The sequence below is a fragment of the Gouania willdenowi genome, chromosome 13, assembly GCF_900634775.1.
Source record: "Gouania willdenowi chromosome 13, fGouWil2.1, whole genome shotgun sequence".
Lineage (NCBI taxonomy): Eukaryota > Metazoa > Chordata > Actinopteri > Blenniiformes > Gobiesocidae > Gouania > Gouania willdenowi.
In genome coordinates this window covers 41321717-41342664 of record NC_041056.1, presented here as the reverse complement: position 1 = coordinate 41342664, position 20948 = coordinate 41321717, and the positions used below count along the sequence as shown (strand labels likewise).

Here is a 20948-nt window from a genome sequence, read left to right as displayed (position 1 = left end):
TATTAATTACTTATTTTGTAGTGTGGAATGTTAGAAAAGGCTTGATCAAGTGATGTTTAGCAATGTGTGATATTTTATAGTTTATGATTTATCGTCAAAAACATTCTCACTGGTACGAATGTGTCATCCCACGATATAAACGATAAATTCACATGTCGGAAATTAGCGAGGGCCACAAGCCATTTGTCCCTCAATTTAGCCAAGAATGCCCCACAAAACTTTGTTTCACGGGACAAAACTACCCCCGTTTGTTATCAACTTATTATTTTCTGGAGCGAAGCAATGTTTACGGAAGCTCTGCGGCGGAGCCTCCACAGTGTGCACTACCCCCCTCAGGTGATCGTCTCAGCTACCTGAAGCTGCCGTGCTGTGATACATCATGAACCACTACTTGGTTAAAACCAGACAATAATTCAACAAAGTGAACCGATCCAAGTTCCTCCATCAGATCCACCCAAAAGTTCCACAAACACAGGGACAGAGATGAACCTGTAGCAACGATTATGAACTGGAAACTCAACTAAAGCTAACTATGCTAAGCTAACACACCGACTGGGCTAAGAGCTAACGCTAACCACTCCATATAAGCAATAATAGACCAAATAAAAAACATGTCTTACTGTCATAAAACCACAGAGAGCCATGGATTTGTTTATGGTCAGATTTAACACTTGTTGTGTGAAATAAATGTTAGCATAATATTAATGTCACTATGCATCCGTCCAAACTTGTGAAACGCAATATTTTTTAATTATATTTCACGTGTTCACAGACAAAGCTGGTCCCATTAGACTAATGTAACTATTGAGATTATTACACATAAATATACTGAATGATTGGTTTAATTATAGGAAATCAGAGTTATTTATCAATCATAACTTTATGTAACTCATAAGATAAATGAAACAAGATTCATCAGCAGTAAAAACACTGATGGAGTTATTCTTGCTTTTCATGTGCTTTTTTTTTTTTAGAAAATAATTTAATGTGAGAAAATAAATAAAAAACATACAATAACACTAATAGAGTAATCCACGTGCACTAATATATTCCATAAACAGCTCATAAACTCTGAGTCATCAGCTATTGTAGCTTTTTTAATGTATCTGGTGTTGATGTATTCAGATTTATTTGTGTTTGTAAAGAACCTGTTTACACTAAGTTGTGACATTCCTTATTTATTTTTTTATTTATCGTTAGGGATGTAACTATTAATCGTAAGGCAGTTAAAAATCGATTCATAGGTGTGTGTATTTTATTGCAATAACAAAATATGCATTGCTGTCTCATAATGATTGCACTTCCTGTGGTGTTGACCTTTGACAGCATGTGCAGACAAGATAAAAAAAAAAAAAAAAAATCGATTCATAGGTATCACGGTTGATATCGATTTTCTGAAAATTGACTCGCAGTACTTTTTTTCCACAAGTGTAGGCGGCGGGCGGAGTCTGCTAATACTTTCTGTCTGGCTGCCTTCTACCCTTAAATATGTTAATAAATGATTCATTACCCCATTAGCACCAAAAGAATATCTGTAATATTACTTGAATATCTGTAAAAGTCACGTTTTTCTATTAACTCTCTCTGCTAGCATAGCTTCTCTTCTTCACTGAAAGATATCTGCATGCCCACCAACCACTGTGTTACCAGCGCCCTCTGCTGGTCCAAACAAATATGACGTAAATCATTGCAATCACGGTTTTTTTTTTTTTTTTTTTTTTTTAAAGTCCAATTGTTAAGGCACAAAATACATTTTCAGTTGCACTTTTAAAAAGAAAAATAACTATTATGCAGTTTTGCATTGTTTATTATAGAACCAGAATTTAAATTAATAGGCTTCATTTTCATTTGTATTATTCCTTTATTTATTTCATTCAAGATTTATTTTTAGTTAAATTGCATTGTTTTGAATAGTTTATCAAGGAATTATTTTGACAATGAAAAATAAAAGGAAAATAGTACCGTATTTTCTAGTTTTTTTTCCCAAAAAAAATATTTGTCTACAGTCCCATTTTGTAAAAAAAAATTGTGAGAGAATTGTATCGTGAACCCAGCATCGTGAATCGAATCGTATCGGGAGTTGAGTGAATCGTTACATCCCTATTTATCATGATTTTTATCATTATCGTGATAAATAGAAATTCGTCCATTCCTAGTGATATTAAACAGAGAACAATAGTCAGCAACAGTAGGGATGAGAAAAACTGACCCATTTATTATTAACCAATTGGTTACAAACATTTTAACCTTCAACATAATAGCTACAGTATTCTACAATTGAATAAAATAAATAAAACATGAATTGGGGAAAAAAAAAAAAAACAATCGTGTAAGGACATCCCTAGTATTTTTCTTACATCTTCATCTTCCAATATGTCAGGAACTCCATCACATAGAAAGGTGAATATGGTATAGTAATAAGCTCCACCTACTCTCTCAGAATATAGAAATAGATCTGCTATACATCCTATCTGGTGGACATGTCAGCTCCTCTAAATAGTCACAAAGTCAGTGTGTGTTTGGGTCTGGAACATGTTTGGGTCTTCAGTAAACTACTCAGCTCCCTGTAATATGATCAGCTTAGAGCTATGAACATAGACTGTTCACATCACTAATGATTAGTCACAGATATGCATTGCACTCTTAAAATCTGAAAAAAAGACCTTTTTTTTTTTTACTATTTTCATTGGCCCATAACTGAATGTAGGAATATAATAAAAAAAATATAAATATTGTATAAAGGTTACTCTTTCTTGGGTTATGAAACAACTTTTCTTAATGCAACTTCCTTTTTTATTTATATCCTTTACATTGTAGCTGGTCTCTGTCATATAATTATTGTGTGCATGGGATTTCCAGCAAATTTGTTTAAATGACCCTAATAAAAGATTTTGGAGTATTAATGTTACAGTGAAGGTGAAAATATGTATCTGCTCTGGTCATGCTGGTGTAATATTGCAAATGGACCCTGGTGATCAGTTTACCGGGTTTACCAAGAGTGTCTACAATCACATGGTTAGCCCAGGATTTCACACACAACGTGAGGGTGACTCTCTGGTTGGTGGTAATTATTTTAAGGTTTGAAAAACAATGTTTAGGGATCATATCACACATTTCCATAAGATTTGTTCATGTTAAATGAGTGGCTGGAGGTTAGCGAGGCCAAGGTTGCCCTCACAACATAATCTCACATGATGTCAGTGTAACTATCCAACTTAAGTAAGCAAATAAAATGATTGTATTAGCACCATTTAGCATGTTTGATAGGATTTTAGGAAGTTCTATAGTCAGTAATGTTATCTAAACAGAAAGATGATGAAACGGAAACAAAACGGAGAAGTGACACAGACGATGCGTAAACGGGTAAACCCTGAAGCAGAATTTTTGAAACAGAGGCTCGAGAAAAAGGTACTGAAACAAACTCATGGTCATTAAAATGGACTGTACTTCTCATTGTCTGAGTGTAATCCAGTGCAATATAACGATATATATCTTAGTGCGAAATAAAAACGTCTACCATACGATATAATCCTCTATCGTTTGAATCGCTAATGCAATGTGTGTCAGTGTTCTCGCCAGCGTTGTTGAGTGTAGGGGTGCCCAACGTTGCAATTTTGCTCCCCTATAGAGCAACGGTGCCCCCTACGTTCAGTTTTCATCAATGTAAGGGAGATTTTCTGTTGTTTTTTCCTTTTCTTAATCTGTACTGCATCTGCATAACCCAGAAACACATTCATCAGCTGCACCGTCTACTCTAGACAGGCGACCTGCCCAGATGCTTCTGTCTTTACCAAAGGACCCCTGCAGCCCTTTAGATGCCCTCGATGCTGCCCGTGTGCATCCTCTGCTTACATAATTGTAATCACCGTCAACGTATTTAAGATCCGAGGAGTGCGGACAGTCCGGACTCCGCTGTGCGAGGAGACTCAAACATACCATGGCCTGGAAGGTCCCGGTGGTGAAGGCATCGCCCCGCGCCCAACTCGCCGCTTACCGGGGCCGTATACATAATTACCTCGCTGAGCCCTCTCCGCTCTCTGGCGGGGATGGAGACCCCTTACCTCCAACACGGGGACCGGACCACGACAGTTGGTGTAAGGAGTCGGTGGCGATGTCGGCCACCCACCCGACCCGTCTAAAAACTCGGACTGCTGTGTAACTGTACCAGCTCCTTTTATTACACAATCATTTAAAAGTGAAGCTGAGTATCTGCACATTTGTCTCAGCACTTACAGTCCATGGCATTAATAATCAATTGTGTTCTCTTATCCATCCATCTTTCATTTAAAAACGTGTTATGAGAGCTGATGTTGTAGGTTTTGTGTGTTTTTAAAGCTGCTTCGATTGTGCACAGCAACATGTTTAGTTTCTTGTGGGATTTATGCTGCTCATTTAGATTTTGTTTGGAAGTCTTTATTTTTTACTGAATAAGCTTTTGTGTTAGATCAGACTGAATTACTGTAGCTGAACAAGCTAATATTTTAGTTATTTTTATACATATTTATTTCTTTTGTAATATGATTACTGTTGGATTCGGTGATTTGATATAAATAAAGAGACGAGTAATACATCTGTTTGGTTAATTTAATGAATGGATATTGATACATATACCCTGTTTAAAAGTATGAAAAAGCCCCAAATTGACAACAGTATATGTAGCAAAAGTTAGAAATATTCCTTCATTGAGAAGATTCTTAAAGGAGAAGTACCATTTATTTTGGGATTTTTTCGTGTTAAAAACTTGCACAAACATTGATACTCTGTGTAATATTCTCTGCACTAGACCTTTACACTGTGATGGAAATGATCAATAAATTTGGTAAATTTTTGTGAATCTGCTCTTTTCTGTATTAATATGAAAGAATTGAACCCTAACGCTCTATGCAACCCGTCACTGTAACCAGACAGCTTTGATTGTTATAAATATCTGTATTATATTTGTACATTTTTATTATTATTTATCTTTTTCTTCTACTGTAATGTGTGCACTTTTATTTAATTAACAGTCTTCTACTTAATTATGTACATTTTTATTCCGCTCTTTAGTGTTTATTCTTTTTATTTGTAATATTTATTGAGCCTCTGCAACACAAGAATACATTTCTTGTAATTTTAGGGAAAAAAATACTATATTGTGTATATATAAAATGTTCTCCATATCACACAGCACTGTCTGAGTGTGTGTGTACTTACGATCCAGTCCATTAATGTAGCGTATGGACACCTCACAGTGGCCCCACACAGCACTGACCATTGGATACAGTCTGCGGCCCTTCAGTCCCCTGAAAGCTACTCCCAGATACTGTCCATCCACCATAAAGCTCAGCGTTCCCTCATCCATGTCCAGTATCACCGTCATACAGTCTGGAAGTACAAACGACTCGTCAGGCTCTAGGAAGCTGGGGTACGGAGGCCCAGAAAGGGGCCGGTTCTTTCCGTCGTGGTAGAGTTTGTTCCGACCTAGGTCCCAGCCCCAGGACTCAGAGTCCGAGCCCACCAAGGCCGTGTAGCCCACTGAGTGTAATGGTGCTTCAGCCGTGCCTACACCAACCACGGCGTGGGTTCCTCTTTGTCTGGCCGGCCAGTGGATCCTCCACACGTTGAGGCCCCGGGTGTAGCCCACCTTACCGCGGATACAGTCCGTGCTCTGAGCTACAGGGTGTCTGTGGAATGTCAGCTTATCGTCCTCTTTGACAAACACATTCAGCGACCGGTCGTCTGGGTTCCATGCGTGACGAAGCTGAGTCTCTGCGCTAGCCGCTGGCATGTCCAATAGTAAATCCAATCTAGGGGGCCGACAGAAATCAGGTCCCCGTAGTTCCCGGCGCACGGGCTGGTACGACGGCTCCCCACGTACGTCTACTGACTTGATGCTGCCAGAGATCTTCTGGCCCATGGCTGGAAGGGCAGGGGGGGGGAAATGGATGGACCGAGGATGGTGATGAGGGGCCACAGGGTCTGGACGTTACCTCATGGGCACAGCAGCAACACTGCAAGTCTGGGTGGAAGGAGGCACGTGGAGATGCACCGTCTTTAGCCAGGGGAACGCACACACCTAAACCACAAAGAAAAAGAATGGACAAAACCATCAGAAATCTGAAACATCTTAAAGGGGCGGTATTATGACAAAATTATATGATATCCAGTACATTCCTTAAGCATTATTCAGAGGGCCACAATTTAAAAAGTTCTGCTTCCTCTCTCCCTTGTTTTTCCACATTTTGTAAAAAGTCAGCTCTAAACATAACAGAAACTCCTCCTCCTGACAATCCTGGCTCCTCCTACCTTATAAGAATGTGCGCTCGTCCCTCTCAAACTCCCTCCGTGTATCCCCGTTGTGCTTTAATGACTGAGAGCTGAACTTAAAGTTTTTCACCGGTTTGTTTTCGGTGAGAGGTTCTGAAACTTTAGAAACTTTCGAAGCTTCTTCAGTGTTTTCCCTCTCTGCCATTCTTCTTCTTCACTGTTTACTTGTACAAAGTTAGTAGGGTACCCCTAGTCCCATTAACACTAGCACTGTAAGGTACTACAGCTGAAAGAAAGCAGGAAGCGGCTGCGGGATGGATTTTATCATTTATTTACAAGATAAAATGATGCGTTGACACTATAAAATACACGTTGACAAATTTTTGTAGTCGACATTATCAATTATGTCAACTAATCATTGTAGCCTTAAAGTAAAGCAACTTGATAGCATGTTGTTGCTCATAAACAAAAGAAGCAAACAGGAAGGAAACCAAAGAGGAGACACAGTTAGCTTTAGTATACAACTGCTGAGTGTGTTAAAAGCTTTGCCTCAGCACAGGAATAAAACTTAACAAGCAACCACCGTAAGCCATTAATAAAGCTGTAGGCAGTAGCAGCTGGCTGTGGTAGTTAAACTAAACTTTAAGACTTTGGCATCTAATCCAAACTTTAATATTCTAAAGTTAAAAGTCCACTGTCGGTTTACGTTTCTATTCTGACAGCATAATATTAAATACTGCAATACTAACAAGGATGAATCATATTTCATCTACAGATCAGATGTAAACTGGAACTAAGGAGGCATTACTGACCTGTTTATTCAGTAACTTATAAAGCAGGGAAGAACTAACTTAACCTTTTACAGTGTGCACTGTTACCAAAGAGACTCGCACCAGCATTTATTAATTAGTTTGACTTTCAGCTGGATTATGTCAAAAGTAATTAAAGGGATCCTGCAGCGTTTTTACATGTTTGGCCTAAAACTTTTGAAATTTACTTAATAGAAGATCTATGTCTAACAAAACCCCCCCCCAAAAAAACATGTCATTATGCACTATATTTATTTAATTAGCTTTTATAGTTTTAGAGCCTGTGTTCCTCCATCTTGAAATCACATGATTGATGATGTCACACGGCCCCACTGCCTGTAAACATCCCATTGTTTTCTATTGGAGTGAAACATTCAGCCTGATTTATAGATCATTTATCAGCTTTTTAGAAAATTTAGCAGCTTTTCCAGTCAAAATGACAACTTGTGCTGCTTTTGGTTGCTCTAAAAGAAACAGGAAAAGTTAAAAATGTCGATGTAATTGCATATTTGATAATTAAAATTATGGTGTAAATGAAAACATCTGTTGCTGTTCTAAGCATAATTGAAAGGTAAATTAGTTCAAATCTTTGGCTTGAAAATTTCATAAAAACTACAATTTAAATAAATGCAAAACTGGGGAACCTTGTTACGGTTCTATGGCGCACGCACGCGCGCACGCGCGCACGCGCACACGCGCACACACGCACACACGCACACACGCACGCACACACGCACACACGCACACACGCACACACGCACACACGCACACACGCACACACGCACACACACACACACACACACACACACGTTTCATATCAAGTTTTCCCACTACCTGTCACTTCTCTTGAGTATCATTTTATCTTTTTTTTTTAGAATGAATTGAAATCTAGGGGGATACTGACAGAAAAAAGGCTCAGACGCCCACACCAAAAACATAAATACCAATATTTTTAATAGAAATTAGATGACAGAATATTTTTTAGTGTATTTTACTGATTTAAAACATGTTATCATTAGAGATTCTAACAGAAAGCTAACACAAGGTTATGTTTTATGGACTAATAAAGGCTCAGTAATTGTGATTAATTGCAATTGGACTCTAGTAATTGAGATTGTAATTGTAATTGACTTTCAGAGGTAAAATAATAATTGTAATTTTAGTTGTAACTGGAAAAAATGCTGGTCACTGTAATCATAATGGAGTTGTAATTCAACATGGATATTTGAAGACGTAATTGCAATTGAAAAATGTAATTGAGCCCAACCCTGTATCACCGAAAAGATTTTAGGAATTATGATATTTCTGCACAGAATGTTAGATTTTTGTTCCTCTCAGGAAGGTATTCAGAAGGCGTAAAAAGCAGTGGTGAAGTGAAAGTCCCACTGCTGAGCAGATGGTATTTACCAACAGGTGGAGCCTGCTGTTGGTTGGATTCTAACAGAAACCTGTTGGACAAATAATGTCCCCTTCAATAATAAAACTCAAAGCCCAGAATAGTTCTACTGCTGCTACACATGACAGTTTTCCTCAAACAAATTGCTTTGATGGAAAAGAACAACTGCTGAATTATTATCATAAACATTTCATACATTTATTTTAGGCTTTAGTCGTTTGGTAGCATTTCCTGTGTGGGGTCCTGTACACTCCCCTATTGGTCAGGATGGGGCTCTGCTCTGCATGTTTCTTCCAACTAAAGTACAAGCGGTCCTGATCCTCAAGGGGCATTGGGGACGATTTGGATGTGGATTGTGTAACATCGTAGTAAGAGAAAATCAGGACAAGAGGACAGAGAACAGAAGAGTCGATGCCCAATGTTGGACATCATTGTTTGCCTTTTACTTCAAAAAATGCACACAAATTTACTTGTAATAAGCTCATCTTAGAATTAAATGTACAGCCCAGCATTTGTAAAAACATGTGCCTCTGCTGCTTTATGACTGAGCAGGAGTTTAGTATATAAAGTGAAGGCCAAGAAGAAGATCATCACGACATGCAGAAAAACAATCCTGTCACATTATTGTCTGTCCGTGGAGACAATGGAAACAATAAAATCTGCCTCTACTAGGGGTGTAACGATTCACTCAACTCCCGATACGATTCGATTCACGATACGATTCTCTCACGATTTATTTATTTTAGAAAATACTGTACTATTTTCCTTTTATATTTAATTGTCAAAAGAATCCCTTGATAAACTATTCAAAACAATGCAATTTAACTAAAAATAAATCTTGAATGAAATAAATAAAGGAATAATACAAATGAAGAAGAAGGCTATTAATTTAAATTCTGGTTCTACAGTAAACAATGCAAAACTGCATAATAGTTATTTGCAACTGAAAATGTATTTTGTGCCTTAACAATTGGACTTTAAAAAAAAAAAAAAAAATTGCCATTGGACTGATTTACGTCAGATATTTGCTTGGACCAGCAGAGGGCGCTGGTAACCCAGTGGTCGGTTGACATGCAGAAATTCTAGCAGTGAAGAAGAGATGCTATGCTAGCAGACAGAGCTAATAAAAAAATGTGACTTTTACAGATTTTCACGTGATATTACAGATATTCTTTCGGTGCTAAAGGGGTAAGGAATCATTTATTAACATGTTTAAGAGTAGAAGGCGGCCAGAAACAAAGACGAGAGAAGAATATATATATATATATATATATATATATATATTCAAAGTATCGATGTCAATTGTGATACATATGAATTGATTTTTAACTGCCTTACGATTAATCGTTACATCCCTAGCCTCTACAGGACAAAATTACAGTAGAAGCAGCTAGTTTAAAAAAAACACAAGTGGAAAAGATGGAATAAGTGTTTTATTGTTAAAGTGTAAGGAATGGCAGCACAAGAAGTTATATAATGAGAATGAGAAGAGAAGTGATGACTGAGGGAAAGAGGAATGGCCAATACAGGTTATATGTGATTTTCAGTGATCAGAGAGAAGGACAGAAAAAAACTGTTTTTTCTCTCTCGTTCTCTCTTATTTTTAACTTGGCCAAAACTGACACAGAAATGCCTCACATGCATGTTTTGGGACTATATCAGGAATTTACACGTGATTTTCTGCTGAAAACTAGAACAGTGGTGCCCAACCTTTTTGTATCATGACCTCATTTCGTTATCACAAAAATACTGGAAGACATCTTTTTTCTTCTGGAATTACTTTCCGATTATGTTTGTTATACTGTGTTACAAATACTGAGTATTGCCAGGATTAGTGACAAGTCGTGCCAGCATAGATGTTTTATACAAGTGATATATATATATATATATATATATATGTGTGTGAAAGTATAGAATACAGTTGTTTGAGACTGTGTTGCTGTGTTTTTGTTAAGAAAATAATTTAAAAGATCATTCAAACAATATATTTATCAGTGTATTTGAAAAATAAAATCAACTAATTAATTACTAAACATTTCAAAGAACCATTAAAATTCCAGGCGACCCAAAATGGGGTCAAAATCTCTGACTACACAGTCCATAGCAGACACAACACAACAAACATAACAACAAATGAATTCACAAGACACAAAAACAACAACAAAAATACACAGAATTATAGAAAAATATACAAAAAAAATTCTACACAAAATACAACTACAAATACATCTTTCAATAAAAGCAATGAATCTCTCTGTGTGTGTGTCCTAGTGTTCCTCAATCTATCTTTGCAGACCAGGATCAGACAGACCTGAGAGTTTCAACATGGCTGCTGCTGCTTAGTTCAAGCGTGTCAATGTTGGATTTGTTTGGTCTGCAATGATACCATTATTAAATTATCTGTGTGCATCTAAACTGACTGTTGTAGATTAATGACACTAAACGAATCCGGACCGAGTCTGTTTCGGTCCGAGGATCCGGATCCGCGAGAACAACAAACTGGAGGATGTTGAACTCCATCCATTCTGATTCCAGTGTCCTGGCTAAAAGCCAAAATATATGAAAACAATAGTTATCACTCGACACATTTCACAACAAACCTAAATGTCCCTGACGTCCCACCTTCAAACACAACCTCATTTGGCCATCCATGAAAAAGCTACTGAACCTCCCACTTTTCTAAAGCAATACATAATTCCAACGGGCACTGCACAAGACTGATTAAAAAAAAAATTTAACGTAAGAAAATAAATGCTATCCTTACGAGGCTAAACTTTGATTGAAAGTCCTGGAGGCTCTGACCTTACCTTAAAACAAAAACAACCAGAATATTTGCATTTCCTGAAGAAAACTCAAGTGAGGATGCAGGTGCTGGCCTGCATCGCACTGCATTAGCAATTATTATCTTAGCATCAACATTAATTTAGTGTTAACATCAGCCGAGTGTTAGCATTAACCTAGCGTTAAGATTAACCTAACAATAGAATTAGCATTAACACTAACCTAGCATTTGCTAGAGTTGAAAAAGGTTGAAATGGGTTGAAAAGGTTGAAAGAAGTTGAAAAGGTTGAAAGAAGTTGAAAAGGTTTGAAAATGTGCCTCCTGCGTCCTCACCAATGAGCAGTACACATGAAAAAGAGTATCCCGTTGGTTTCAAAGGTCAGAACTAAACAGACGTCTTACCATGAAAGCAGGTCTACCAACAGTCAGCCAGCTCTCACACAGCCGTGTTTAGGTCAGTGCACAGTCAACAAGCAGCGCGCACACACGCACACACACACACACACAGTGTGTGTGTGTGTGTCAGTGAGTCAGTGAGTTCCTGCGTGTGACGTGAGGATGGGGAAAACACAGCTTGGCTCCAGTTCACAGCTCAGACAGGAAAACAGCTGCTGGGCAGAGCGGAGCACACGTTCAGTCTTTCCCAAGCAGAACAGAAAGAACAGAATGAACAGAAAGAAACCACTAACTCTCACACAGGAAAGTCAGTAAAATGATGGTCCATTGTTCTATGAATCTGTGATAACCACATTTATTTATTCATCTGAATAATATCCACTGTTATCTGGAGGTTCACTATTATTATAGTCATCTTAAAGATGGAAAATCCTTGTTTTTATCAGAAATAAAAGGGGTTAACGTGACCAAAAATAGCAGATTCTGCCCACCGCCAACACTTCTGGATAGCGCCCTAAAAAAAGTACTGTGATTCAATTTTCACAGTATCGATGTGAATCGTGATACCTATGAATTGATTTTTAACTGCCTTACGATTAATTGTTACATCTCTAGTATGTATATATATATATATATATATATATATATATATATATATATATATATATATATGAGTATGACTAACTCACTAGATCATCAACTTCACTAATTCAATAAATAACTTTTAACTTTAAAGTAAGAGTGGAACTAAACAACAAAAAAACCCAACTTCACTAAATTTCTAAACCATGCAATCCCCCAATGCTGTGAAAGATGTCTGGTGAGAACCCTGATTACATCACGTTTCCTACTTTCTTACTAAAGCGTTAGTGCACTTCTCTAAATGATATCATTGCTCCTGCTGATGGACCATCATTCTGGGCATCGATTGCAACAAAAACACTCATCACCTCAAACTAAGACGTAAGCCGAGAATTGAGACGTTTTAGAGAAAGCACAATAAAAAAAATGCTATATAAAGGACAGACTCCATAGAGTATTACTCACTGTGTGTAATGTGAAACCTTTTCGGAAACAAAATGAGACGGAGCAGGTTTAATGATGAGGAGACATCCTTATTTTCTGCTTCGTAAAACAAATGGAGGATTTGACATTGTGTTATGAGCTCAGGTTGTACTACGGTCGATAATAAGAGCATTTGTCTAAATGACTTCCTGCTCTTCAGACACACCCTGGAGACGAGGCTGAGCTCCACAGAGCTTCTCTATCTCGAATCCATACGCTCAGGCTGCAGGAAAGCTATTTTTTACACTAAAAATCACAATTTAAAAAGATGCGATTAACAGATTTTGGACACAACAAAAGTCTCACCCAATTCCTCTAATGTATGTGTGGGGTCAAGTTAAACATTTCCTTTTTTATTTTGTTTTTATTTTATTGTGCATTGTTAGAATAAATATTTTTAATTGATGTATTCTTTAAAGCGCTATATTAATTTATTCAATTGCAATGCTTTAATTTCAGTGAGGTTGGTACACATTTATACCCATAAATGCAATAGACTAATAATTTGCAGTTATTTCGGTCATTATCATAATTTTTATCCATGTATTTTATAATCTCCTAAAAACAAATCATGTACTTACTTTAATTGGAGCCAGGAAATAGCCCGAGTCTATACACAACAACAGAGGAAGTACTAATGAATAAGAGTGACTGTTAGCAGAGAAAGAAGCTCCACTAGTGAACACTGAGAAAAGTACTAAAGTAATAAAGTACTGGTGTTTGTTTGGAGCCGTCTCAGCAGAATCTATATATCTATAAAACAAGAAATCTGTGTGTGTGTTCCTTAAATATATCTGCGAATGAGGCTCAGATTGACCTGAAACTTTCAACATGGCTGCTGCTTGGTTCAAAGGTGTGCAACGTCTGATTTCTTTGGACTGCAATGATACCGTGAATAAATTATTTCATAAAATTGTCCACCGGGGGCAGATAATTTTATGAAATTTTAGAACTCACAACGTCATCACTGTGGATTGAGCCTTTGTCACGCAGCACAGTGGGCCGGGTTATACTGCGTTCACAACGGATGCGTCACAAAATGTGTAGCGATTACATACAAAGTCAATGGATAGATGCGTCCCAGATACAAAATCTTTCCTGTGCAGCGGTGCGGTCTGATCCGCGCATCAAGAGTGTTGGCCGTGCGAGCCCACTCCCAATTTTTTGTCATATTCGCACATCCGCAAGAGTTGAAAATATTGAACTCTTGCAACTGTTTCGCATGACGAAAGCCAATCAGAGTCTTTGTTGACGATGACGTCAGACTTTGAGAGTCGGCACAGAGCTAGCATAGCATTAGCCGCTAATAACACTGGATTTTTTCACTGGTGGTTTATGTTTATGAGAGGAAAAAACGGAGCGCAGCTCTTCACTTCAGCCAGCAGTGAAACTCACCCAGTTGGATGTGTCGCTGGTGGGCGGGGCTTCGCTTCAAACAAGCATATGAAGCAAATGGGGACATTTTTTGATCCTGTGAAAGCTGTGGAATGTTTCGTGGGCGCACCAGACCCAATCACTCTTTGGGCAGCGGGGCAGAGGGCGGACAGTGTCCGTGCCGGGTGCAGCCTGTCCCAGGTGGATGTGCCACGGGGGCCCGGAGCGCCGTCTGCGTGTATGTGTGTGTAAACCCGGGTCACCTCCTTGAGTCCGAATATGTACAGTATAATGTAAACACTATTAAAACACTAACGATCTCTGAAATAAAATTACAAAAGCTGTTAGGTTGGAAATATCAACAGAGTGAACGAGCTTGTTTACGTTTATATCCCCCTCGACCTATGACACCCCTCCCAGGTCGCGCATGCGCAGTTCCAGAGTGTGAAAAGGGTTATTCGGATTTAAGTTCAATTCTAGGAATTAAGTGTTTACAAGGTCAATTTAAAGAGGATTTAACTGAATTAAAAAGGTATTTAAGCTCCCATGTAAACCATCCATAAAAAATCTACTCAACCTCCCACTTTTCTATAGAAAGATATACTTCCTACGGGTACTGCACTAGTAATTATAAAAAGAGACGACTGGCACAAAGAGGGGAAGTGAAGGAGAAAGTGTGTGTTCAGAGCTTTGGTAGAGCTGTTCACCAGTGGGTTTCTGTTGGATTTGTCATTTCCAAAGGTTTGTCTCTACACACTGCTGCCAACAGTTTCACACTGTTTCAATGATCAACAGGCAGCGGGCGGCATTAAAGACGCAGCAGTGATCCAACACAGGCTGAGAGGAGGAGGACACAGAGCCAGAAAACAAACCACGTTCAGAACAACTTGGATTTAAAAACGAGAGACAGGAACAACTTTATGTGGACAGATAAAACATTTACAACTAAAACTAAATCTAATAAACTTAGGCTCGTCTCCTATAGGTCAAGGGGTATGGCTGCGCGATATGGAACACAGGGTTGCGGTCAATTATAAATGTAATCATGTAATTGATAGTTAATTACAATTGTGGCGTAATTAAATATAATTGCAATTTTAAAATTCTGTTGCTCTCGTAATAGTAATGAAATTGTAATTGAGTTCAGATAAAAATGGGGAACCATGTTACAGTTCTATGTACAGTTCTACACATATGTAGTTAATTATTAAAATGCGTTTCACATAAAGCTTTCACACATTTTACTATTTAAAAAAAAATATTAAAACCTATATTTTTATTGATTATGAAGCCTAACAAGGTAACCAATAGATAGGAAAGAAATTAGATGATAGATATTTGTTTTTAGTGTATTTTACAGCTGATTTAGGACCCGTTTTCATATGAGATGTTAACAGAAAGCTAACACAGGAGGAAGGTTACATTTTACGAGCTTATTTATTAAAGGCTCAGTAATTGTAATTAGCTGCAACTGGACTCTCTACCTGCTCCAGAACTGCTGGGTAAGTTTTCTTATATTGTTTGTATTGTCCTTCAGCTATAAGAGCGTTACCACAGCTAATGGGGATCTTGATAAAACAAACTGTTACATTAACATTAGCTAGTTAGCTGAAACTACAGGTGACCCAAGGCTAATAAGATAGCAGCTATTAACGCTGCTAAGTGTTAACAAAGCATGTTAATATAGATAGGTTTTAGAATGCACTCAGAAATCCATCTAACTGAGCTTTAATGCTGTTCTTAGTGGTGGCAAAAGCAGCAACTCCTAAAACGAGTATTTTAATACAAAATAAGCCAACAGGGGATGGAAATTAGACCCTGGTGTAGGGAACTAAACTGGCTACAACCTTGAGTATTTACATGTAGATTTTCAAGAGTAGCTGGACGACTAATCTCACAAAACCGCTGTGATTCCAGTGCATACTTGTTTCTTCAGAAATGGAAGCCTCTATATTATTAGCAGTGAGGTCTGTATCAGCCTGGTGAGTCTTCATACCACTTAAACCTTTTACATTTTACTACACTACAACCACAAACATACATTTATTTTACTCTAACTGCATGTGATACACCAACACAGTGTGCTGTTTAACTGTAAAGTTGAAGGAAAATGAGAAAGTCATGAAGAAAAACAAAGAGAGGCAATGACACATCCAACTGATCCAGGCCCTGGTTGTGTTGACAGGGACTTAACAGAAGGGTGGCTTACATGGCTTACACACACACACACACGCATACACACACACTGGTTCCAATGCATCTCACTCCTGGCCACATATTTCCTCTCACTCTGCCCACATGTAGCTCTACTTAAAGCTACAGAGCTAGTTTTAAGACTTACTGGGAAATGAAGTGTCCTTAGTGCACATTAGAGTCAAACGATGGAGGTCAACTAGGTAAAAGGTAAATAAATGTAAAGAGTAGTGAGGGGGGTATGTGTTGAATTTCTCATGTTCTTATTTTTTTCTATTTTCAGCTTCCAATATCTCAGGAACTACAGCACATAGGAAAGGTAAATGTGATATTACTATACCACATTTAACTTCCCTATGTGGAAAGTATGTATTTTGTTAATTGTTATGTATTACTATAATGGTAATACAGCTCCACGAGGGCTGGGATAAACATTCATTTTTTAAACAATTAATCTAGGAATTATTTTTTCGATGCATCAATTAATCTAACAATTCATTTTTCCAGTTCAATTCAATTATCTCACCATTAATTGACTAAAAGTAATTTACACACGTTGATTTACATATCTAAAATGAAAAAGAAAGAAAGAAATGAATTCCTTATCATTACAATATACGTTTATTGCTCTTCAACTCAAAATTCCAAAATAAAATTCAAATAATATAAAAGTACAAGATAATGCATTCAGAGTCAGAGGTAACATTCAATAAAAAATAAGAAGGCAGTGAGAGCCTGTCATGGTGTCCTTTCTGAACCAACATAATTTAATATCTATGTTGAAAACACAGAACTAGCTTACTGAAAAAAGTCCATCCTTTAATTCTTCATTCACATGAAAATAACAACCTAAAGTAATACTCTGCCACTCACATTTTTCTTAAACTCAAAATGCTAAGACAGAAAATGTGTGTGTGTGTTTTTTTTTCTTGTGCGGCTGCTGCTGCTGATGTCACGGTGGGTGTTTCCTCCTTGTCAGGTCAACGCGCTGCCGTCTGGTCACACCCGGGACGGGGGACGAGGGTTACGGGGAACAGCTACCTTCGACAAACATGCGTTCCTTCACTGCCTTGCACTTTTGAAACTCGGAGGAGCCAATCGCTTGGCAGGGCGACCGTGGCTCAGGTGGTAGTGGGTCGTCTTCTGATCGAGAGGTTGGGGGTTTGATCCCAGTACCTGACTATGTGTCGAAGTGTCCTTGGGCAAGACACTGAACCCAAAGTTGCTCCCAGTGGTCGACTAGCACCTTGCATGGCAGTCCTGTCCCACTGGTGTGTGAATGTGAGAGTGAATGGGTGAATGAGCTGATATGTAAAGCGCTTTGAGACTGCTTCAGTGTGGGGATAAAGCGCTATATAAAATCAAGTCCATTTACCATTTAGTTGTTCTCCGAAGCCGCCATCTTTGTTTTGGTTAGACGAAGCATCGGCGCAAAAGAGTTGTCTGCTTTCAGGGCTCTACACTAACTTTTCTAGGGGTGGCACTGGTGCGACTAACTTTCTCAGTTCGTCGCACCAGCACAGAATTTGGTCAGACCCTTTATTCCTTTGAGCGGGGGGGATATGAATTGACATCTAGAAATAAAACAGTATCTTACATCTTCAAATTCTTACACATCTCAGTTTACATGAACACAATGTTATATAAAGAAGATTTTTTTTAGTTAAATGTATTTGAAAGGCTACAAAAAGTAACTTGAATTTGATAACACATAGGGATTAACGATTAATCGTAAGGCAGTTAAAAATCGATTCATAGGTATCACAGATCATATCGATACTCTGAAAATCGTTTGATTTTCTGTGAATCTGTATCAGGTAGTACCGAAGGAATTCGGTCGGTACCTAAAAAAAAACAACCTGAATTCATATGATCAGTGATCGTTTTTTTAAACTCATTGATCGGCCCAAAAATCCAGATCGTGTAAAGCATAGTATAAAGGTTACTCTTATTTTCTTTATGAGACTTAGCATGGAAGCTGAAAATGGAAAAAAAATAAAGACAAAAATCGACACATACCCCCTCAATAAATTGTCCTAATCTCAAACAGTATAAAGTATTCATCCAAACTAATAATTTACAGTGAGTCTATTCAATAATTAGGGAATAATTGGTAAAAAAAAAAATCCAGATTTTTTTTAGGCCAACATGTGTGGGCCATTTGTTGAAATGACAGAATGACCCACATGCAATTCGTAAATGTAAAAAAATGAAGTTGTTTATTGTAATTGTGAAAACAATCATCATAATCGCAATAAATGTAAGCAAGTTCATGGTTATTAACTGTAACCTCAGTTTTATTTATTTATTTAAATGTTAAATACTGGGTTCTTACCAGGAATTTCTCACAGCGTAGGGGGACAGCGTAGCCAGGGGCATCGCCCCTCCAAAAAATATTGAAACTTATAACCCTTTGAAATATTATTTCCTGCATTCTATGGGTCAAATTTTGAGAGAGTCTTACTTTACCGCCTAAAGTTATTTGTTGAATTGGTGAAGGTGATGAGTTACTCATGCTTGTTAGGGATGTAAATCACCGGTTTTATTAAGATATGATACGATATCAATTATCAGAACAACGATTCATTTCATTCATTTGTTGATGTCACAAAGCACGCCACGATACAATTTTGATTTGATTCGATTTAGAGGCCTGTGATTGATATGAAACAATAATCTGTTTTTTTTTTTATATTACTGGATAAAAACACAATATTTATACATTTAGAGAATTTCATTGCCTGACTGTTTAAGGCATTTACATGAAAAACATTCTTTAAAAAACACTTTATTCTCACAACTAATGTTTGGTGTTTTAACAAAAAAATAAAAGCGGAAGGCAAAATGACGAAGGATATCGGTGTTTATACTTTTGATCGATTTGACTAAATAATTGATCAAACAATCGATGAATCGATCTAAATGGATTCATCTTTACACCCCTACTGCTTGGTATAGGTCAAAAGGCTGACTCAGAAATATACTTTTCTAATATCGATTAGCTATTATGTGGGACGCGCAGTAATATTGAATGTGTTATGACATCTTCTGAGAAAAATCACTAACAGATTTTAACAGAGTTTTAAGGATAAGACATGCACCAATAATCTCAAACATATGATGGTCTGCCTTATTTTGTGAGGGATACACTAGGGCTGGGCGATATATCGAATATACTCGATATATCGCAGCTTGTAGTCTGTGCGGTGTTGAAAATGACCATACCGTTAAACTCGCTGACTTTTTTTTTTTTTTAATTTATTTATTTATTTTTTTTAAATATCTTAGTGGCATTATGCACAAAAGGTGCACTTAAATTTAGTGTTGTTTTGAAATGTCATCTTAATGACAACATGCACAAAAGGGCACTATTTGTTTTAAAATATTGTAGTGGCATTATGTACAAAAAGTGCACTTTAATTTTGTGTTTTGAAATGCCATGTGAGTTGCATCCTGCACTAATGTCTTGTTTTGAAATGTCTCTGTGACAATTTTGCACAGAACGTGCACTTTCTGTTGACAATTTTATGTTTGAGCCACTCACTGTTTAATAAATACAGTTATGTCAACTTTGACTTAGTTGTGATATCCCCTTTTTTGCATGAAAGTTTAAAATTGGCATATATTAATGCAGTATGATCAAGAATGTTTTAATGTAGACATATAGAATCATCATACTGGTGTGATTTTGTGCATCAAAGTGTTAATTCAAGGGTAATGCAAAATATCGAGATATATATCGTGTATCGTGACATGGCCTAAAAATATCGCGGTATTTATAAAATGCCATATCGCCCAGCCCTAGGATACACTATATATAAATACTGTATATTCTAAATAGCTTTAAACTTTTTTGCAAGAAGAAGTCTAGCCACCAGCCACAACAGCACATTTTCAACTAATGCACACAGACACTATACTCACACTTTCCAATGCCTCAGAAGAGGATAGGAAATGACTCCTCCTCGTCATCAAAGGGGCTGAAAATCAAGCTGAACTGAAGCTTTGAATATTTTAGACATTTTAAAGGGAAGAAAAACTCATTTATCAAGGAGGGAAATCCTCCGGCAAGGCTACAGCTGGTGACGGCTTCCAATTCTGTTTTAATCACAAAACATTCCCTTGAAATGGTGAGTTTGCGCGTTGGAGGAGCTTGGACTGAAATAGCAGCACATGCAGGGTGTCTTGTCCACAGAATAAACAGCTACTTCACCCATCCCCACAACGCTAAATCCATTAGTTCCTACAGTCAGAACTCATATAATTCAAAGGTCTTATGGAATGACTGATGGTAGAAATGATATCTAATGTAAAAATAAAAAAACACTAAATGTATTCAGTGAAAAGAGAAGGTCTCTTTATCTTTAGAGGGATATTTACGGTAGCCCAGAAGGGCAAACAACACAACACAGCAAAGAATGATTATTTTCAAAATAAAATACTCGTGTTCAAGGCGGATCATAATTTCATCCTTTGATGGAGGTTACCCCTGACAGAGGAAAATACCGACCTCCCGGGGCCTCTTCGGACTAAACCCAAAAACCAAGCACATATTCAAACTCGGGAGGACCAGATCAAAGTACTTTTAAAATCGGGTTTCACATATAAACATTGCATTTATCCATGGTTGAATAACATATATGTCGATGGGTATTGAAGGATAGCAGATTGCGTTGCTGTTACACAGC

The 20948-nt window shown here is 37.5% G+C and overlaps 1 protein-coding gene across 2 annotated transcripts in view; it reads right to left on the bottom strand.

The window, feature by feature from the left end:
- The window catches only part of LOC114475075 (SPRY domain-containing SOCS box protein 4-like), a 52345-nt gene that overhangs the window by 12573 nt on the left and 18824 nt on the right, over positions 1 to 20948 (bottom strand). Inside the window, exons 1-2 of one of the 2 annotated variants that reach the window (XM_028465784.1) lie at positions 11635 to 11720; positions 5194 to 6055 (exon numbers count right to left, since the gene is read on the bottom strand). In XM_028465784.1, coding sequence (XP_028321585.1) covers positions 5194 to 5896 — 703 coding nt within the window. In that variant the 5' untranslated portion in view covers positions 5897 to 6055; positions 11635 to 11720. Of the gene's footprint in view, positions 1 to 5193; positions 6056 to 11634; positions 11721 to 20948 lie in introns of those variants that run through there. The other variant, XM_028465783.1, reaches the window with a different exon arrangement.